This window comes from Plutella xylostella, chromosome 30 (assembly GCF_932276165.1).
Source record: "Plutella xylostella chromosome 30, ilPluXylo3.1, whole genome shotgun sequence".
Taxonomy (NCBI): domain Eukaryota; kingdom Metazoa; phylum Arthropoda; class Insecta; order Lepidoptera; family Plutellidae; genus Plutella; species Plutella xylostella.
In genome coordinates this window covers 2,060,574-2,080,291 of record NC_064010.1, presented here as the reverse complement: position 1 = coordinate 2,080,291, position 19,718 = coordinate 2,060,574, and the positions used below count along the sequence as shown (strand labels likewise).

General features: G+C 38.7%; 1 protein-coding gene across 1 annotated transcript in view; it reads left to right on the top strand.

Annotated features, from left to right (window-relative positions):
• Positions 1 to 3,206: 3,206 nt before the first annotated feature.
• LOC105392388 (Krueppel-like factor 8) overlaps positions 3,207 to 19,718 on the top strand; it is a 65,734-nt gene continuing 49,222 nt past the window's right edge. The window contains exons 1-4 of the mRNA XM_038121677.2: positions 3,207 to 3,631; positions 5,870 to 6,168; positions 6,851 to 6,913; positions 18,936 to 18,983. Coding sequence (XP_037977605.2) covers positions 6,902 to 6,913; positions 18,936 to 18,983 — 60 coding nt within the window. The 5' untranslated portion in view covers positions 3,207 to 3,631; positions 5,870 to 6,168; positions 6,851 to 6,901. The remainder of the gene's footprint in view (positions 3,632 to 5,869; positions 6,169 to 6,850; positions 6,914 to 18,935; positions 18,984 to 19,718) is intronic.

Sequence of the window (19,718 nt, the reverse complement as noted above, 5' to 3'; positions counted from 1 at the left end):
CAAATACTCTAGTATCAATACTGGCTCGGGTAGGCCACTTGGGTAGAACAAATAGTTGATAAGGTAGGTATATCTCATACTTTTTTATCATGGTATTAAAAAAAAATTATAATGTAATAGCAAAACTAAATATATGTCTATCACTTCATTTCGCAAAGTACAATACATAACTAGCATTAGCATTTGAGACAAGTGGAGTATGGGGGTCTGAGGCAAGGTCTTTTTTAAAAGGCCTTGTACGACGTATAGTTATCAGAGGTTATGACCGCCGCTCCGGTTCGTACCTCGCTCAAAGGATATCACTCGCTATACAACGCGGTAATGCTGCGAGTATAATGGGTACCTTTGGGCCAGGTACGATTCGGGGTGGCCTTTTTGAGTGATTTTTGACGAGGCATATTGCTGAAAACATTTGTTATATAGGTTAATGACGAAGCTATTTGTGGATCGTAGATTTTGAATTGATTTTATAGTTCTATGTTAGTTATAAGTTTTTTTATCGTAATAAACTCATTTGCATAACTATTTCATATTTCTCTAACATAACAATTTGACATTTCAATACTCTCGCTCTAACAACCAATGAGTGGGGGTTCAATGGGAGCTTTTCAATAGCCGTTGTAAAAGTCCAAATATAACCAAGTGAAATCTGTTAGCGGGCATATGAACTACACTAAGAAACTTGATGCAAAATTGTAGAGCGCAGACCAAGTACAGCTACTTACCGCTAGATGGCGACTCTCTCGCTCCATACAAAATCACGTTTAGGGGCCGTCCATTAATCACGTGAGGCTCAAAGGGGGGGGGGGGAGGGGGTACGGAAAACCTCACGAAACATCACGAGGGGGGAAGGGGGTCTCGTTAGACATCACGTGTATAAATTTTTTGTCAAAAGCGCTAGGTATTTCTGAACCGAAATTTTAAACGGCGCAAAAATTTGAACGATTTGTAATATGACCTTGATTGACTTGCCCGCCGTTGCTAAGCAACGACTCCCCGCGCGCCACGAAAGACCGCCGCGCAATTTGGGTTATATTTTTTCTAGTCAAAAATAGCCTTTACATAGACTTCCAAAAAAATACACGTGATCCAGGGGGGGGAGGGGGGGTGGTTTAAAACCTCATCAAATATCACCAGGGGGGAGGGGGGGGTCAAAATAGGAGAAAATCGACCTCACGTGATTAATGGACGGCCCCTTACTCGCCATTACTAGAACGGTGTAAAAACTCGCATTGGGGAAGTGTTTATAAGTTTAAGTTTTTATGACTATGCCTGTTATTAACAGCATAAATATATCAATGGACAACATTTCAAAAAACTAAAGCTGCTATAAATCGAAAACCATTTCGAGATTTAGCTCTAAAGGACACAAAAAAAATGTTTTTGTATTTTTTGGATGTATCATTTTCGAGAAAATCATAAAATAGTAAAAAAGTGCTGATGACGTCATGCATCAGGTGCGATGCATTTTGATGATCAAAGCCTATAGATTTAAAAACAAAGTAACTGTCACTTTCATTTTTTATTGAATTTGACGTTTTATCGTGACGTTGTTGTTTATTTGGGTAATTTTCATTAATTCTGTTCTGACACTTTCTGACTATTTTTTTATTTATTATTAACAGATGACCTCTATATCATGTCCCAGAGCATGCCACCGCCTACACAGCTGAAAAAATGCTTCTGCTTATTTTTTTACATGATAAGTACCTACTTTCCATCATCAGAAATATCAATGTCATTTGAAAATGACCCATTTGTTGGTTGGCATGTAAACAAAGTTTAAATGTCACTTGTCAGTGTCATTTATGTTTTTTTTCGAGACTCAGGCAATAGACAAAAATAAAAATTGAGTCTAATATGTGACTTCACTTCCGGTTTTAAAATAATTAACTTTAAAGTTAAAAATAACATGCAAAAATTAATGTATATACAAAATAAAAAAATACGGGTCTACTAATTTTCTATAATCTTTCCGAATAGCTAATAAAAATATAGGGTAAAGAAAATGAAATGTTGTCCATTCTGGACATAGGCCCCGCAAACCCCAAGTACCCAAAACACTCTGTTCTTGGCCCTCGTCACCCAGACACTAGCATTTAGCTGCCTTACGACGTCAGTCCAAACCGCAGGGCGTCCCACGCCCCAATGCACCTAGTACTACCTATGGCAGAGCTATAAATATTTAAGGCTTTCACCCATCTGCTGCTGAGGAGCTACAGAATGAATACCATGAGACTTCCGTGATTACTTTGTCGTTTCCGAATTCAATGGACACTTTAATAGACAACATTTCAAAAAACTAAAGCTGCTATAAATCGAAAACCATTTCGAGATTTAGCTCTAAAGGCCACAACAAAAATGTTTTTGTATTTTTTGGATGTATCATTTTCGAGAAAATCATAAAATAGTAAAAAAGTGCTGATGGCGTCATGCATCAGGTGCGATGCATTTTGATGATCAAAGCCCATAGATTTAAAAACAAAGTAACTGTCACTTTCATTTTTTATTGACGTTGACGTTTTATCGTGACGTTGTTGTTTATTTGGGTCATTTTCATTAATTCTGTTCTGACACTTTCTGACTATTTTTTTTTATTTATTATTAAGAGATGACCTCTATATAATATGTCCCAGAGCATGCCACCGCCTACACAGTTGAAAAAATGCTTCTGCTTATTTTTTTACATGATAAGTACCTACTTTCCATCATCAGAAATATCAATGTCATTTGAAAATGACCCATTTGTTGGTTGGCATGTAAACAAAGTTTAAATGTCACTTGTCAGTGTCATTTATGTTTTTTTTCGAGACTCAGGCAATAGACAAAAATAAAAATTTAGCCTTATATGTGACGCCACTTCCGGTTTTAAAATAATTAACTTTAAAGTTAAAAATAACATGCAAAAATTAATGTATATACAAAATAAAAAAATACGGGTTCACTAATTTTCTATAAACTTTCCGAATAGCTAATAAAAATATAGGGTAAAGAAAATGAAATGTTGTCCATTAGGTGTAGAGGTACACGCTGTGGTAGTATTTATTGATTAATCACAATCATATCACATCATTAGCATTATTTATGAATTTGTATAGCTACTTATACCGTAGTTTACGCACGACCAAGCTTAGCCATGCAAACGGCAATATTTCACTAATCCGTGCATTTCGCAGCAGGCCGGCAGTATTAATCGGAAGGCCGCGGCGATCGGTTAGCGGCCTACATCCTCTCTCTGAAATAATAACAACAAACTCCGATAACGAATTGAAAATAACGATAACGACTCTCTGTTAATAAAAAACGAACTTGTTTTTTTTGAGAAAAAAAAGAAAAGAAACCGGCCAAATAAAAATGTAGCCTGTATTTAGGAAACTGGACCGTAATGTTGTGGATATTGAAATGTGAAGCGTAATGTAAAAAGTTTTGACAGTTCAGTTTTTTTTTCTATTGCCTTTTGCTTTGCTTGTGTTTTTCGTCCATGAAAAGTTAGAAACTTGAAATGCAAGTTTTTCTTCGTAAATCCTACAAGTTTTCATGAGTTCTTCAGTGTGAGAATAAATGTTATTAATTGGGAGATGTTCCTAAAAGCATCCGCTCAGGAATAGCTACAGATGGATACTAAATACAGGTTGGTCAAAGTGAATTTAGCTAAACTTTTTCGATTATGTACTTCAAAATTAGTTTTACTTGTGCTATCATAAACTACATATAATTACTAACTGGGTGTGGTAATGAAACATTGTTGAACATTATAACATGCGAGAGGTAGACAGCATTTATTATATAAAACAGGGGAAATCATCATCATTAAATAACACAGTAATTTTCTTTTTAAAGTATAGTGGAAGGTCTTTTTATGAATTTATTTAACGAAACCATGATTCAGCTGAAGAGTTCTGGATTTTAAGTTGGTCAGAAGCGAAGGATGGTTATGTTATTGCATGTTTTTTTATGATACATCACATTTTTCAATATTCACACATACAATTTGTAGGAAGTTCTCAGTGTAAACTGCAGGTAGACCGTCTAAAATCCATAATTTCGGTTTTCACATTCCTTATTTTTGTAATATTCTTCGGTGAAAAATATTCAAATGAATAAGTTGTTCATTCGATCATCCACCATTAATTTGATGAAATACTCCAGTCCGCTTGGTTGGTTGAGGAAGACTCAGGACTAGGTGTACCCTGTACCTTTATCTATTATTATGATAATACATTAAAACAGTGAAATCGTAAGAAACTTTTCATGCTGCATGCATTCATCATCATCACAACCCATCACGTCCCCACTGCTGTTGTAAGCCATCCTCATGACTACAGTTGCTAGTATTACATACTGTTATGAAAAAAATATACACACATTCTACTCTATTCTATTCTCTGTGGGGGTGTAAGTACCTACACCTTTCTATCTTGAAACCTGTGTGCATATTCTCAAGGTATAAACTGCCTTCCTAAGCTTGGTCCTACCATGTTGGTCCACTGCAGGTTGGGGTTTGGGTTAGTCCATGCCGGGATTTGAACCCACTCCATGAGAAGTGACTGAGCTACCGTTGCTCAAATATACACACAATATCAACTCTTAGTACTTTATATTAGTGCCCCCTCGGCAATTTGACAAATATCTGACTGGCTAAGTGCCAATTTCACCATTCTCTGTTAGAGCATAACCAGGGAGTAGTGGTTAATTTTTGACACATCTGTCATGAATTTTATATGGAGATGACGTTTAATTTATAAATCAATCCCTGTCGGTTAGATAACTGAGAATGGTGAATTGGCACTAATCCTTTCAGTAAATTGACAAACCCAAGACCAGTTCTGGTGTTTGTCACCAACAAACTATGATCAGAATGCATTGTTGCGGCAGTCTTTAATTCTTTCACTCTGGTGACAAATGTTCAACTTTAGTGATACTCTGGGATAGGCTGAGGAAATAATTACTTAAGAAAAACATTTTTTATTCATCCTTATTTGGCAAAAAAGGTAAACAATCTTTGTGTGTCTTTTTAATTAAAATACTATTATAAAATAAACTACGGCCAAAATAAATGGTTTAATTACGAAATCAATAATTTTTGCTTGTAAATATTTCATTTGTCATTATGTTTTATTTTAAACTTAGTTTTTAAATTAATTCAAATAAAAAGACACTCCAAGATTGCTCAAAATATACGACAAATAAGAAAAAACCGGCCAAGTGCGAGTCGGGCTCGCGCACAAAGGGTTCCGTAGCAGCAAATAGTTAAATCAACCTATCTCAAAAACTATAAGAGATACTTTGATCAAACCAAAAATCGTTGAAAGAGTTAATTAGCATGCATCACCTCTATTTTTTTTAGAATTTTATACCCCGTAGTTATAAAAATAGAGGGGGGGGGACATACTTTTTACGACTTTGAGAGCTGATATCTCAAAAACCGTTCACTTTAAGAAAAATGTTTTTTAGAAAACTTTATATCATTTTAAAAGACCTTTCCATTGATACCCCACACGGGTATGTACATCGAAAAAAAAAATTTCATCCCTCAGTTACATGTATGGGGGGCCCCACCCCCAATTCTTTTTTTTACTATTTAGTATCATATTTTTGTAGCGGTTCATACAACACATATTCCCATCAAATTTCATCACTGTAGTACTTATAGTTTCCGAGTAAATCGGCTGTGACAGACGGACAGACGGACAGACGGACATGACGAAACTATAAGGGTTCCGTTTTTGCCATTTTGGCTACGGAACCCTAAAAATACATTATAGTACCTAGTAGGTATCTGTATTATAAACAACAGTGTTACAACCCCACAAATTAAAATACAGATATTTGTTTATTGTTAATGTAAAGTTACTATTGTTTGTTTCAGATACAGGATGCAGCTTCCCAAGACAATAATAATATTATACAGTATACAAGTAGTTGTACGTGTATAGCCATGTTCAATTAAAAATACATATTTGATAGTAACAATCAAATTATGTGATTTTTTAATTAATATTTACAATAATCGAGGCCAGTAAACCGCATTATTGATAATAAAAACATGTAATTAGTATTTTAATATAATTAAAATAAGGCCAGTACTAGTTTATAACAGTTTTATATGAAAAGAGCAGCATGTTTAAGTCTACACACCTATTAATGGAAGTTTTAAGCCCTTAAATTGTAAGTATAATTTTATTTGCTATTGAACATTGTATTTCACACTTAAATTTTTATTTGGTCAACCATTTATTGGGTAGAATGAAGAAGATGTGTGGGTTTCACCCTGGGGCAGTCAGTGACTGAAGCTATCTGACTGTCTAAGTGCCAATTTCTCCATGGTTGGTTACCTAACCGACAGGGATTCATTTATAAATTAAATGTCATCTCCGTATAAAATACATGACAGATGTGTCAATTTCACCAACATGTTGAGAGGAAACCTATTATTTCTCTTGCTGGGCAATGGTTTATCTCTGGGTTATCCTAATTCCTCTTGTCTTGGAAAAAGAGAGAGAGATGTGCTATGTAACTTTGATATGGATGTATTTGATATCCACCAACCATATTCATTGGTTCACATAGCACTAGTGCGAACGCCTTTCTTTCACATCATCACTGCATGTCACATCTAGTGGAAAGGCACCAAATTATATAATTCATAAATTTATTGAAATGAAATTAAATATTCTTAATTGGACGTAAAATTTTACAATTATTTGTCCATTGTCATAATATAATATTACTCTACCACCATTTCACAAAGGCTCCGTCAGGACGAAAGAAATGGCGAAAGAAACTCCTCGAGCATATTTTCAACTTTTTGCTTATATTGTATTGTATTAATTGGTTTGTTTTATTTTAGGCACCCAATGACCCATCCCAAGGACAAGTACATTCAGGGGTAGAAAGCTTCATGGTTTACATGGTAAGTTATTCAAAACTTTATGTTAAAATCCATCCTTACAAACATTACACTATCGCGTGCAGTGTAAAAGTTCCAGTGACACATACATACATATACATATGCACTCACGACTGTAATCCCTGAATGGGTAGTCAGAGGTGGCTCACAAGTGAGCCATCCACTTTTCGCAGCACATTTGTACTCACGTGATAAGTTGCGAACGATATCCAGTGACATAGCACCAAATTACTCCTAAACGGAAAAGGCTACCTTAATGACGCCGTCTGCAACATTGAAGTACATTTAACAACGCATCAGAAAATTACCAATCCTAACTAATCCTAATCCTAACTAATATTATAAATGCGAAAGTAACTATGTCTGTTTGTCTGTCTGTTACTCTTTCACGCCAAAACTACTGAACGGATTTGAATGAAATTTGGTGTACAGATGGTCTAGACTCTGAGAAATAACATAAGCTACTTTTTACCCCGGAATTCGCGCGGGAAAACTTTTTAAGGCGAAGCGAAGCTCGCGAGAACAGCTAGTAGTAAATATTGTGTTGAAATTTTGTGTGTTGAACTTTTTCATTGCTCTCGAGTGTATTAGTATAGTAGGTATCGGATAGGCTCTATAACGACTTTTTTGCTGACTGTACCAGCTGTACCTGCATAGATTGCCGGCAATTGGCTGTGTTTTTTGTCCCAGTAATTAAGCTAAATCCGAGAGCAGACGCGGCCTTGCAAGCGAGCGTCGACTATCACGACTGTTTGTTTGTTAAGGCGAAGTTCCCAACTGATCATTGTGTGTTTTTTTGTAAATATTTTATAAGTTGATGGGATGGATATATAATAAAGAATTTTGAATTTGAATTTTGAAAAATTTGAATAAAAAATACTAGGTTTTCCGGTTTTGCCCCCGAACCTCGCTGGTCCTACCTACCTATATTTTAAAATAATTCTGACACCAAATAAATGACCAGAATGTTTTAAAAACATTTAATTTAAAATTTTACGACATGATTTTTCGCCGTGTAGGCACAATCCTTTAAAAATTGTAGTATCAAGTTAGGCATCTTGGCAAAAGACTAAATAGAGTACCTACCTACGTACCTCAGAGGTTAACAGTAATAAGTCCACTTTTTAAGAAAACCTTTAATTTTACTCTTGAGATTGTAAAAAAAGAGACTCATAAAAAGAGGACTTATTACTGTCTACCTCTAAAGTACAGATAGATCTTCGCCTTAACTGCTTGGGCGCATCCCATGATAGCACTGTGCCGCAAGCCGCCAGTTTGATTAATCGGCGGTCATCAGGCGACCTCGCGACCTCTCCTCTCTAAAAATGATCTATTTGCTCTGCCGCTCTCGATTTACATAGATTTAATAGCGTGACCTTCATTACCTAGAATTATTCAGTACACAATAGGTACAATACTCTTGATTTGCACCAAAAAACATAAACATAATTAAAAACAGATTACTTAAAAAGAAACCAGTGCTAAAAGGTTATTCTTTATAGTGATCTCTACCAGACAACCAATAATAATATAATAATAGGTCACTAGAGGTCGCAAACTAAAAGAATAAAAAGCGCTAACTATAATACTTACTTACTTATATAATGTTTATAACACAATAAGGCACAACGAACTGAGTAGTAGAGAACTAGTGAAAGGTTTTATTTTATACTCTTAATTTCTCGAATGGCGAGAAAATCTCCCATGTCCCACTACGTCAACGAAAACGCGATAAATGTAACTTTTAATGTTTCTTAAACTAAGCAAAATCCTTTTTTTCTTAAATAAAACAAAATACATACTTGCTCTAGCCAAACAGATGCACCAATTAAACTAGCTACCTACCTTCCGCAAAACACATTAAAACATACATACTTAAATATCGATGCTCATTTCTAGTCCCAACAAGGCCACTCGAGATGAGACTGCCCTGCCTTGCAACTGGCTGATCGCAATCGTAATGTTACGTTTGATGGCCGTGTCTCTTAGACTAACAATATACGAACGAGATAGTGGTGATCGCGAGCTGTGAGCGCAAGGCCTGAGGTTCTCCAAATAGGCATTACCTAGCTGATCATATTAGTATTATTTCTTTTTGGAAAAACGCCTCTGTAGAGAAGTTGTGATTTTTTAAATGTTGGGAACGCAAGACAGACGCAATACATTGCCTTTCAAGAGTGGCACCACTGGACGGAGGCCAGAGTAGTTGCTGAGGACAGGACGGCGTGGCGCACGCTTGTAAAGGCCCTCTGTACCACTGGGGTACCTTAGGACAGCAACAGAACAAAGATGATGTGCCACATACTAAAACAGAGCAAAGAACTGTCTGCATTTTGTTTAGCATCAAATCGTTTTAAGTTCAACCCAATGACAACCATTGCACGAATGAATAAGGTCACAAATCTTATAACTGAACTAATTCAAAATATCTCAGAGATCTCTAAGAGCTCTGTGGAGTAGGATGTTATTTGTCGAGACGTTACTTTTCCTTTGACAATCCATCTTGTTCGTATGTTGTTTATCTAAGGCGTGTACTTATGATGACTGTGTGTATACCTAGCAATGGTTCTTACTTTATGCAGTATTTCTATATCTATACTACATTTTAAAATATCTATACTTGTATGGTTTGTATGCACTATACTTAAAGAGAAGGGAATTGTATTTTATTATGTCATATTTATAAAAAAAATATTAGATTTAGATGCTACACTTGAGTTGTTAAGAGAGGTTATTTTTTATCCTGATTCCTGACATATGAATAAGTACAATTATTTATACATATCAGGCATTGAAGTATTGTATTGTCCTATTTGGTGATATTGTATTCCCTATAGAAATATCGTTTTAAAACTTTTACAGTCAGTCTCATATGGTGATATATCCTAACTATCCTAATCCTAATCGTAACTAATATTATAAATGGGAAAGTAACTGTGTCTGTCTGTTCCTCTTTCACGCCAAAACTATTTAACGGATTTGAATGAAATTTGGTGTACATATGGTCTAGACTCTAGACCCTGAGAAAGAACATAGGCTACTTTTTGTCCCGGAATTCCCACGTTTTTTTTTAAAGCGATGCGAAGCTCGCGGGAACAGCTAGTATGGTGATATATTTTATATAATTATTCGGAAAAAGTTACTGTAACACTGAGTTGCAGAAAGGATCTTTAAGTTAATGTCGGCATTAAATGTATTGTTGCCTTGCTTTGACAGTATACGGACAGAAAGAGACAGACATAGATTTAATGTCGACATTAGCTTAAAGTCCCTTTCTGCAACTCGGCATATATCTAATAGTGGGAGAACCTTTTGCACGAGTTTTCAAGACTGAATAAAAAAATCTCTGACTTTGCAAAAAGCCTGGTAGTAAAATACGTTTTAACATTTTATACTTACTTCGTTTCGGTAGTGTTGATATGCAACATTGTTGGCGAAATTAGGAATTACATGAGAATTATCCTAACTAATATTATAAATGCGAAAGTAACTGTGTCTGTCTGTCTGTCTGTCTGTCTGTCTGTTACTCTTTCACGTCAAAACTACTGAACGGATTTGAATGAAATTTGGTATACATACGGTCTAGACCCTGGGAAAGAACATAGGCTACTTTTTATCCCAGAATTCTCACGGGAAAACTTTTTAAGGCGTAGCGAAGCGCGCGGGAACAGCTAGTAGTATATAAATTATGTACTTACTGCACGTAAATAGCATGTTCGTTTAATGAAATATGTACTTACAAAAATATAAGTGTTTCCTGCTGTGAACTTGTAATTAATGATTATTTTTTAATATTTTATTTTTTTATTAATTTGTACTGAGAGTGCAGTGTTTTATAGCTTAGGAGAGGTCTATGTCCAGTAGTAGTAGACGATTTATAAGCCTAATGATAAAAATATGTAGAAGTTAGGCCAAGGGTGTAAACAAAAACACTTTAGTCACTTTACATCTATAGCATATTTGAATGTCTGAATATTTCATCCCACTTTTTTTTATTTGTGAGCCATTTACTTATAGTCTTATACCACTATAACTATAGTATTGTTACATATATGTAGGTATTTATAAGTACACATAAAATACATTCTAACTAATATTATAAATGCGAAAGTAACTGTGTCTGCCTGTCTGTTACTCTTTCACGCCAAAACTACTGAACGGATATGAATGAAATTTGGTATGTATGTCGCAGGCATCTGGTTTAATCTCCTGTTTGATTGAACCGCTAGCCCGTTCATTGGATGACGTTGCTTAGTTGTATGACTAGGCCGAACGTTGATTGCACAAGCGTCACAAAACGTCCAACTAGTTAGCTGACTTAAAATCAGTCAGGTGGTGAACAAAACAAATATGGCGTCTAACAGCTAACAGCTGACACAAAAAGCACCTGTATTGTTATTTTTTGCAAATAAATTAGCTTTAAAGTGCGTTATTTGTGTTAAAATAGTGTGACAACATGGATTTACCTATTATTACACCGCCGGCGGATAGTTTCAAAGAAAAAAAATGTGCTGAAACTTGATAATTATGAACAACAATATCGAGGTACGTTTATTGTTATTGTTTAGTTAATTTGTGAGATGAGAGCTTTGTAACATAGTCTTTTTGTTGACTATTGTCTGGTCATGTTCATCCTAACCAGACATTACAAAGTTGCTATACTATATCCCATTTAACGACTTCGCTGAATAACGTTCAGTCAAGACGTTGGACGTTACAGTCAACCACTTGACGAGTTGTTCTTTAGTCATTCAACTGAGTAGCGTCATCCAATGAACGGGCTAGCGGTTCAATCAAACAGGAGATTAAACCAGATGCCTGCGACATATACATATGATCTAGACCCTGAGATTTATTTTAATCCCGGAATTCCCACGGGAAAACTTTATAAGGCGAAGCGAAGCTCGCGGGAACAGCTAGTTCGATATAGTCTTTCTATGGTGATTCGTTTAAAATGATGGGCGTATAAATTGATATAGCATTGGACGGTGGCATCGGAGCCGTATCTGAGTTCGTAACTAACGTGATTTAGGTGCTTTTGTACAGTGGCCGCCGTGGAAATCAGTACAGTAATTGACACTATTTTTTACGGACGGGAAAAGAGGTTTGTTATAAGTTTAACGTGTCTCTGTAGGAGCATAGCTTTCAAACGACATAACTGATTTTAGTTTTGTTTTTTTAAGTTCATAGGTAGTATTAAACCGAATGTTTTTAGCCATATCATATACATTTATGCGACTTTTAGTGTAAAATGTCGGGAGTTTTTAACATATCATAACGCGTACTCGGGTTAACGTTGGTTAGGTTATGTTATTATAGATAAAAATAATGTGCAATGTGCATGAAAATTAATTAGCTAGCATTTTCCGCTTAGTATTACTTTGGTGCTGTCACTGGAACTTTTTCATTGCTCGTGAGTGTATAGTTTATATTAGGTTCTTAATAGCTTGTACAAAATTAGGGACACCTTCACCCGGCCGGCCACTGCACACGTTGCGCACACTGGCGACCAGTGAAAGTGCAAATGCTAGGTTCCCACGATACAGTTACGGAGCGTGACTTCGCACGCGTCCCGCCGCACCTTGAATATGTTCGGCGTTTTCCGTTCTGATATCCGCGGAGTGATCAGTTGGGAATCGCGTGTACCTATTACTAATAATAATTTTTATTTGCACCACATAAATAATAACCATTTATTTCAGGCAACTAATAGGCCCATAGATACATTACATAAATACAATTATGAATAAGTATAACTTACATAACATTATACTTAAAAAAATCTTACTTATACTCTAGCACTAACGGGGGATTTCATAGTCTTTTTCGCCTCGCTATAGCGTCGAAACTGAAGAACTTTCTGATGGGCTGCGGGAATGCGAATTCTGAACGACTTGAAGTCCGTCTCCTTGGGGAAACTAAATTTAAATGCGCGAATTTCGGTCTTATCGGTAAAAGCCAGCTTTTCCAGACAACATTGCAGAGTAAAACGTATGAAAAAAGTTGTTGTTATTGGTGCTTTGAAAAAAAACACACATTCTTTTTCACTTCTGTATGGGGTCGATGGCAGTTAAATTAAACTTGTGCAATTTTTTGAGTAATTGGCCAAAAGTTAGATTTACGTTAGATTTACACATATATTCGAATTAAAAACGAAGAATTTAAGGTTTTGACTAAACTGCAATAAATTATAACCACTAAAATTAGATTTTTTGGCTTCAGAGTCGACATCATAGTGTCTATTCAGAATCGTCATAAAAATTTAAGCATTCAGTGATCAGTTCGGAACATGATGCAACTCATCATTTTGAATACCAATTACATGCACGAAATTATCTATTCCATATCACACACACAATAAAGACTATTATTGCTCGCATAACCTATTTTAGATGTACAAATGGTTGTGTTTCTAAAACTGAAGACAGTTTTGAATAAAATTTACCTTTAAAGGTATTAATTTAGTATATTGGTGCAAGAAGATGAGTGATAAAGTTCGTCAAAGTATTCTGGTTGTAGTTGCGTTTCTGATTCGATCGTGAAGGGGAAATTTCGTTGGCCTAAAAATGAATCCCATAGAACATTGAATATTTCAATACAGTATTTACGTTTTTAGTTGGTAATATTCTGATACGCTTAAATGTACTTCTATATATTCTCCAGACCGTGTTCGGTCAGTGTGACTGCGAGCTTCTCTCGTGTGCTCTCTGGTGGCTGTTATAGCCTAACTTATTGACGAAAGTGCGACCGCATTGACGGCAAGTCAGCACTCCTCCGACAACATTATAGAATATGGCTCTCGGTGGTCTAGCCTTGAGCTCGTCACGCTTGGCGTCGAGATCTTCTCTCCGTTTTGCCTCGAACTCAAAGACCTTCTTCTGCACGGTGAGCCTCCACTCTGATCGGTTCTCAGCCTGCATCTCCCAGTGTGACGGATCTATGTCACACCTCTTCATGTGACGCTTTAACACATCTTTGTGCCGCAGGAACTGGCCGCCTTGATTCCGCTTGCCTTCCTGTAGCTCGCCGTAGAAGATGCGTTTTGCGACTCTCTCTGTGGACATCCGGGAGACATGCCCGCACCAGCGCAGCTGCCGCCTCATCAGATATGCCTCTATTCCGCCAACGTTGGCCCGTCGTAACACAGCCGTGTTCCTTACGCGATCAGACCATCTGATGTTGAGTATGTCACGAAGGCATTTAAGATGAAATCTATCCAGCACGCGTATATGCTTGCGGTATGGGCACCAAGTCTCAGAGGCGTAGAGGAGGCTGGGCAAAACAATCGCCATGTATACCGACACTTTTGTAGCCAACTTTAAGTCATGCGACCGGAATACTTTGACCCGTAGCTTGCCATACGCTGCAGCCGCTGCTCCGATCCTGTTGTTGATGTCGGCGTCAAGGTCACAATTCGTTGTTATTGTGCTACCCAGGTACTTAAATTTATTTACTTGCTTCAGTGTGTCTTCACCAAGTTTTATAGTAAGTGGCACGTCGTCATTACCATGTGTGTCCAAACTCATGACCTCCGTTTTTTTCACACTGATCTTTAGGCCAAACTTACTGCATGACTCATTCAGACTGCTCATCAGCTCTTGCAGACCTTCTGGGGATTCCGACACGAAGCACAGATCGTCTGCATACATTATCTCCGACACGATATCGTACGATACTTTGGTCCGTGCTCTGAGTCTTGCTAAGTTAAAGACATTCCCATCTGTGCGGAACCGAATACGAACGCCTTCGGAAGAGTTCTGTTGAGCTTCACGGACTACGACTGCAAAATATAGGGCAAATAGAGTTGGCGCAAGAACGCAGCCTTGCTTTACGCCGCAGATCACAGAGAAAAACTCTGACTGTTCCCCATTTGCAGTAACACAGCATTCCATGCCGTCGTGCAGGAGCCGCAGTATCCTCACGAACTTCTCCGTGCATCCAAGTTTCACCAGCATCAACCACAAGGCTTCACGTGGTACACTGTCAAATGCCTTCTCAAGATCCACGAAACAAAGGTATAGCGGTCGGTTTTGCTCTCTACTCTTCTCTTGTAGCTGACGCACGGAGAAGATAGCTTCACATGTTCCTCTGTTTGGACGAAAGCCAAATTGGGTTTCTGGTAAGATGTTCTCCGATAGCTTTATCAGGCGGTTTAAGAGTACTCTTGCAAATATCTTTCCGGGAGTAGACAACAGCGATATGCCTCGGTAGGAGTTGCAGTCGGAGCGATCTCCTTTGTTCTTGTAAAGAGAACAGATGCGAGAAACGCGAAAGTCAGAAGGCACTCGCTCATCATCCCACATCTGCAAGAACATCTTCCAGACCACTTCATGCAACTTATCACCTCCATACTTGAGTATCTCCCCCGGAATATTGTCAATCCCCACTGCCCTCTTATTTTGCTGTCTTTTTATCGCTACTACAACCTCATCTAGTGTCAGTGGTTCATCCAGCTCAGTGATAGTAGGTAGCTTGGGAATCGAATCGATGAATTGGAGGTCCACTGCTCGATCTACATTTAACAAGTTGTTAAAGTGTTCGGCCAAACGTTGCAGTACGTCTTCTTTGGTATTAAAGTATTCAGTACCATCATGCGACTTAAGAGGAACACTACTGCGATAGGACGTACCAACTAATTTGCGAACCTCATCATAAAAAGCCCCCATCTGGTTTGTGTCTGCTAGCCACTGTATTTGACGGGTTTTCTCTTGCCACCATGAGTCCTTTGCTTCTCGAGTTAGCTTTCTCAGCTCAGCTCCACTTTGCTTGACCAACTTTGCAGTGTCGGGTTGTGGTCGCTCATTATGCTGCTGGCGGAGGATTCGGTGTTTCTGTATCGCCTCAGCCAATATCCCATCATTCTCGTCAAACCAGTCTTCATGCTTACGAGTTCTTAGACCCAATGTTGAAGATGCGGTATCCAACATGCCGGATGAGAGGGTTTGCCACTTAGCAATAAGGTCACCATCACTAACCTCAAACGACTGCAGCATGTTATTCATCTGCTCCGTCAGTTCCTTTCGAGTTTCTTGGCTTTCCAATTTCTCCAGGTTCATCCGCTGGAATTTTGTTCTCTGAGGTCTTCGAGGAGGGTGCAGACGAATTCTGAGCTTTGTGATGACAAGCCTGTGATCTGTCCAGCAGTTGGCACCACGCATAACTCGCGTAATGAGAACTTGCGAGATATTCTGTTGTCTGACTATGGCGTAATCAATAAGGTGCCAGTGCCTCGATCTCGGGTGCATCCATGTGGTCTTGTACTTGGCTGGAAGTCGGAACATAGTATTAGTGAGGGCCAGATCAAATTGGACACACAAGCTTAGCAGTAGTTGTCCGTTACTGTTCATGTTTCCAATTCCATGCCTACCAAGGACCTTAGGCCAAGCTTCGTGGTCTCGTCCAACGCGTGCATTAAAGTCTCCCAGCAGCAAGATCTGCTCTCTGGGACGAATCTTTACAAGGGTCTGCGTGAGTTCCTCGTAGAACTTGTCCTTGATGTCTTCCTCGTTATTCATTGTTGGCGCATATACGCTGATCACGTTCAGAAAGTTGTCATTATCTAAGTGTAGTCGTAGTGAAGTAACGCGGTCCGAAACGTGAACAGGACACTCTTCAAGTTTCCTAGCTATTTGGTTTTTAACCGCGAATCCGACTCCAGATCTCCGGGGTTCTGCGGCAGCAGTCCCTTTCCAAAAAAAGGTATAACCGCCGCCGTGCTCCACTAGCTCTCCTTCATCAGCCAGGTGAGTTTCGCTAATGGCAGCTATATCCACATCATACTGACCAAGCTCTCGAGCTACAATGGCGGTTTTACGCTCAGGGCACTGGTTGCCAGCACGATCAAGCAACGTGCGTACATTCCACGCACCGAATGTCATTGTTGATACTTTCTTTCCTTTTTCTTTATTGTGTTTTCGACCACGAGTTGAATGATGCGGGGGTAGCCGTGGCTACTACCACCAGTGTTTTTGGGGTAAGCCTTTTTTGGGGCACCTTTTCTAGCCCTTTTCCCGGCTGAGCGGGGAAGCAGTGCCACCCTAAATAGGGCTGCTTCGACACTCATGGTGCTGCCGAATCCCCACTGTTACCCCGTTGCAGTGCAGAAGCGACCACTCTCCTTGAGCCGCCTATGTGCAGACTCCACCAAAGCCCAGTGGGCATCACCACCAGACCTCTCTGCTTCGTCCATCGCCATAGGACTTGAGTTATCGGAGTCCATTGTCAGTATGCAGTCAGATGCGCAGGAAATATTAAAGTGCACAAATGTACGCGCGAACACAGGTGCACTCTCTTGTCCTTACTCTTCTTTATCCGATGGAACGGAGAGCCGATACGATCAGAGAAGAGCTTGGATGCAGTGTCTGCCCAATGGTCTCTTAGACCTCCACCATTGGCCTAGGCCTTTCACCATGCCTTGCTGCTCGCCATGTCCGCCAACATCCGTTGCTTATCAGCGTGGGTTGCCTTCTTCGCCGAGCAGTCTTCATGCACTTCGCGGGAGATGTCCGCGTCTAGTCTGTAGCGACCACCCTCTACCAGGTTTAGCCCACGAGTCGACGTGGTTTACCGGGGTGTGGCCGCTGCGTGCACAACAGCTGCTTGGAGCCACTGGTGAGAGATTGCATGCCGCCTGTGGACCAGTGCAGGCCCGCCGCCCTAAGAAAAGAAGGGCCGACTGGCGGGACCTGAAAGGTACTACCACTAGACGCCATACTACACCCCAAAATGTACTTCAATATTGCTTCAGTAGGCTAGTTTTTTCCGTTTAGGAGTAATATTGTGCAATGTCACTGGAACTCTGTCATTGCTCGTGAGTGTTCATAGAAAGTAGAAACAAAACAACTGACGCGATTTTTTCACAGAACAAATTGTTCTCTGTCAGAGAGTGACAAAACAGTTCAATAGCTAAAGCGTCCAGTAACTTTTTTATGATAAAGGGGGTTAGACACTAAAAAGCCCTTCTAGAATCAAGCGATCTCTGATAGCTTTACAATCGCCGCTACGTCCAGAATACCTCTAAATCTGGGGACCAAATTTAGCATAATCCGTGACTGTTGAACACCTGGTAACATGACGGTAACATACCCTCGGCTATGGTAACACAGACCGAGTTACTGGCTCTGTGTTCTATGTTAATTGTGCATGTATTCGCAATCGATGGGACAATTTCAGGTGGCTTTCGCGAGTTTGCATGTCGTGGCAGTCATATTTGCGTTTGGCCTTAGATTAACAATATACAGATAAAATGGAGTGTCACGTGAAAAATAACTCCTCGACAAATAACTGTTGCAATTATTAAATGTAGCAACACAAAAGTCCATAGACTAACTAATTTAAGTACTAATATTGGTAGGAATGTAAACTCTTTCCTTCCGCCCTCTTCTCAATAAACGTGTGAACGTGTATCAGAATTATCAATTATAGAACTGTGGTTTAATTCAGTTAATAGCAATTCCCGCAATGATCCAGCCTCCAAATAAACGCAGACCTAAGTCCGCACAACCCACGTTTTACCACGACTAAGCTCTTATTTTGAATTATTTTATAGAAGATAGCTGTTCCCGCGCGCTTCGCTTCGCCTTAAAAAGTTATCCCGTGGGAATTCCGTAGTAGCCTATTTTCTTTCCTAGGGTCTAGAGTCTAGACCGTATGTATACCAAATTTCATTCAAATCCGTTCAGTAGTTTTGGCGTGAAAGAGTAACAGACAGACAGACAGACAGACACAGTTACTTTCTCATTTATAATATTAGTTAGGATTTCTGCCCTTATTCATTGGTACAACGGTTGTCATTAGGTTGAACTAAGAACGGTTTGACAGAAAATAAAATGTTTTTTTTTTGTATACACACACCATCTTCTTCGTACATTGTTAATCTAAGGACTATTCATTTCATATGGGTAATTAACTAACTAAATACCTATTGGGGCCTGTCTACAGCCTAATCTCATGTAGGGACAGCAACTAGCCCTTGTAATGTCGACCTTGTCCATCTGGTTTTAAGAACAACTTTCGTTTGTCGCAGGATGATCGCGAGGGCGCGGCGCGCCGCTCCGAGCCTGCTAGTATGGAGGTAAGACCGACAGATACACACAGACACACACACACACATGTTTCTACAGGGTGTTGCAAAATTGGTATACTAAGCCGAAACCTACATGTGCAGCATGGTATATCTAAGCCTGAAACTGAAATCAGAATTTGAAAATTCGCGAAAAAAAAAAATCATTTTCCATAGAAACTTTGTTGGTCACGTGACTTTTTATTATGGGAAAATATTTTTTTTTTTCGCGAATTTCCAAATTTTGATTTTAGATTCGGGCTTAGATATACCATGCTGCACATGTAGGTTTCGGCTTAGTATACCAATTTTGCAACACCCTGTATATGTTCTTAGTGAAAATGAAGTTCTTAGAAAAACAAGGTGAAAAAATTTCGGGATAAAAATTTCATCAAAATTGGTTTACCCGTTTTTCTCGTGATGAGTAACAAATTTTGTGACCATCTCAGAAAGTTTCGCCTTTATTATATTAGTGTAGGTAACTGGTAGGTCACTGAGACCCATCTCACACGAAAACATTAAACATCCAATATTAACTAAATATTTAAACAAAATATTAATGTTTTCAGTTGTTGTTATATATTATATATAATTATATATGGCCGTAATCCTCCAGTCTTAGATCCTATTTACATCCTGCAATGGGAGACTAAGAGACTTAAGTCCACGCTTAGGCAGATTGGCTCCCGTCAGAAACTGGACCACAAAGCAGCTGTCTAAAAGGATGGTTTACGAAACGGTCTCGTC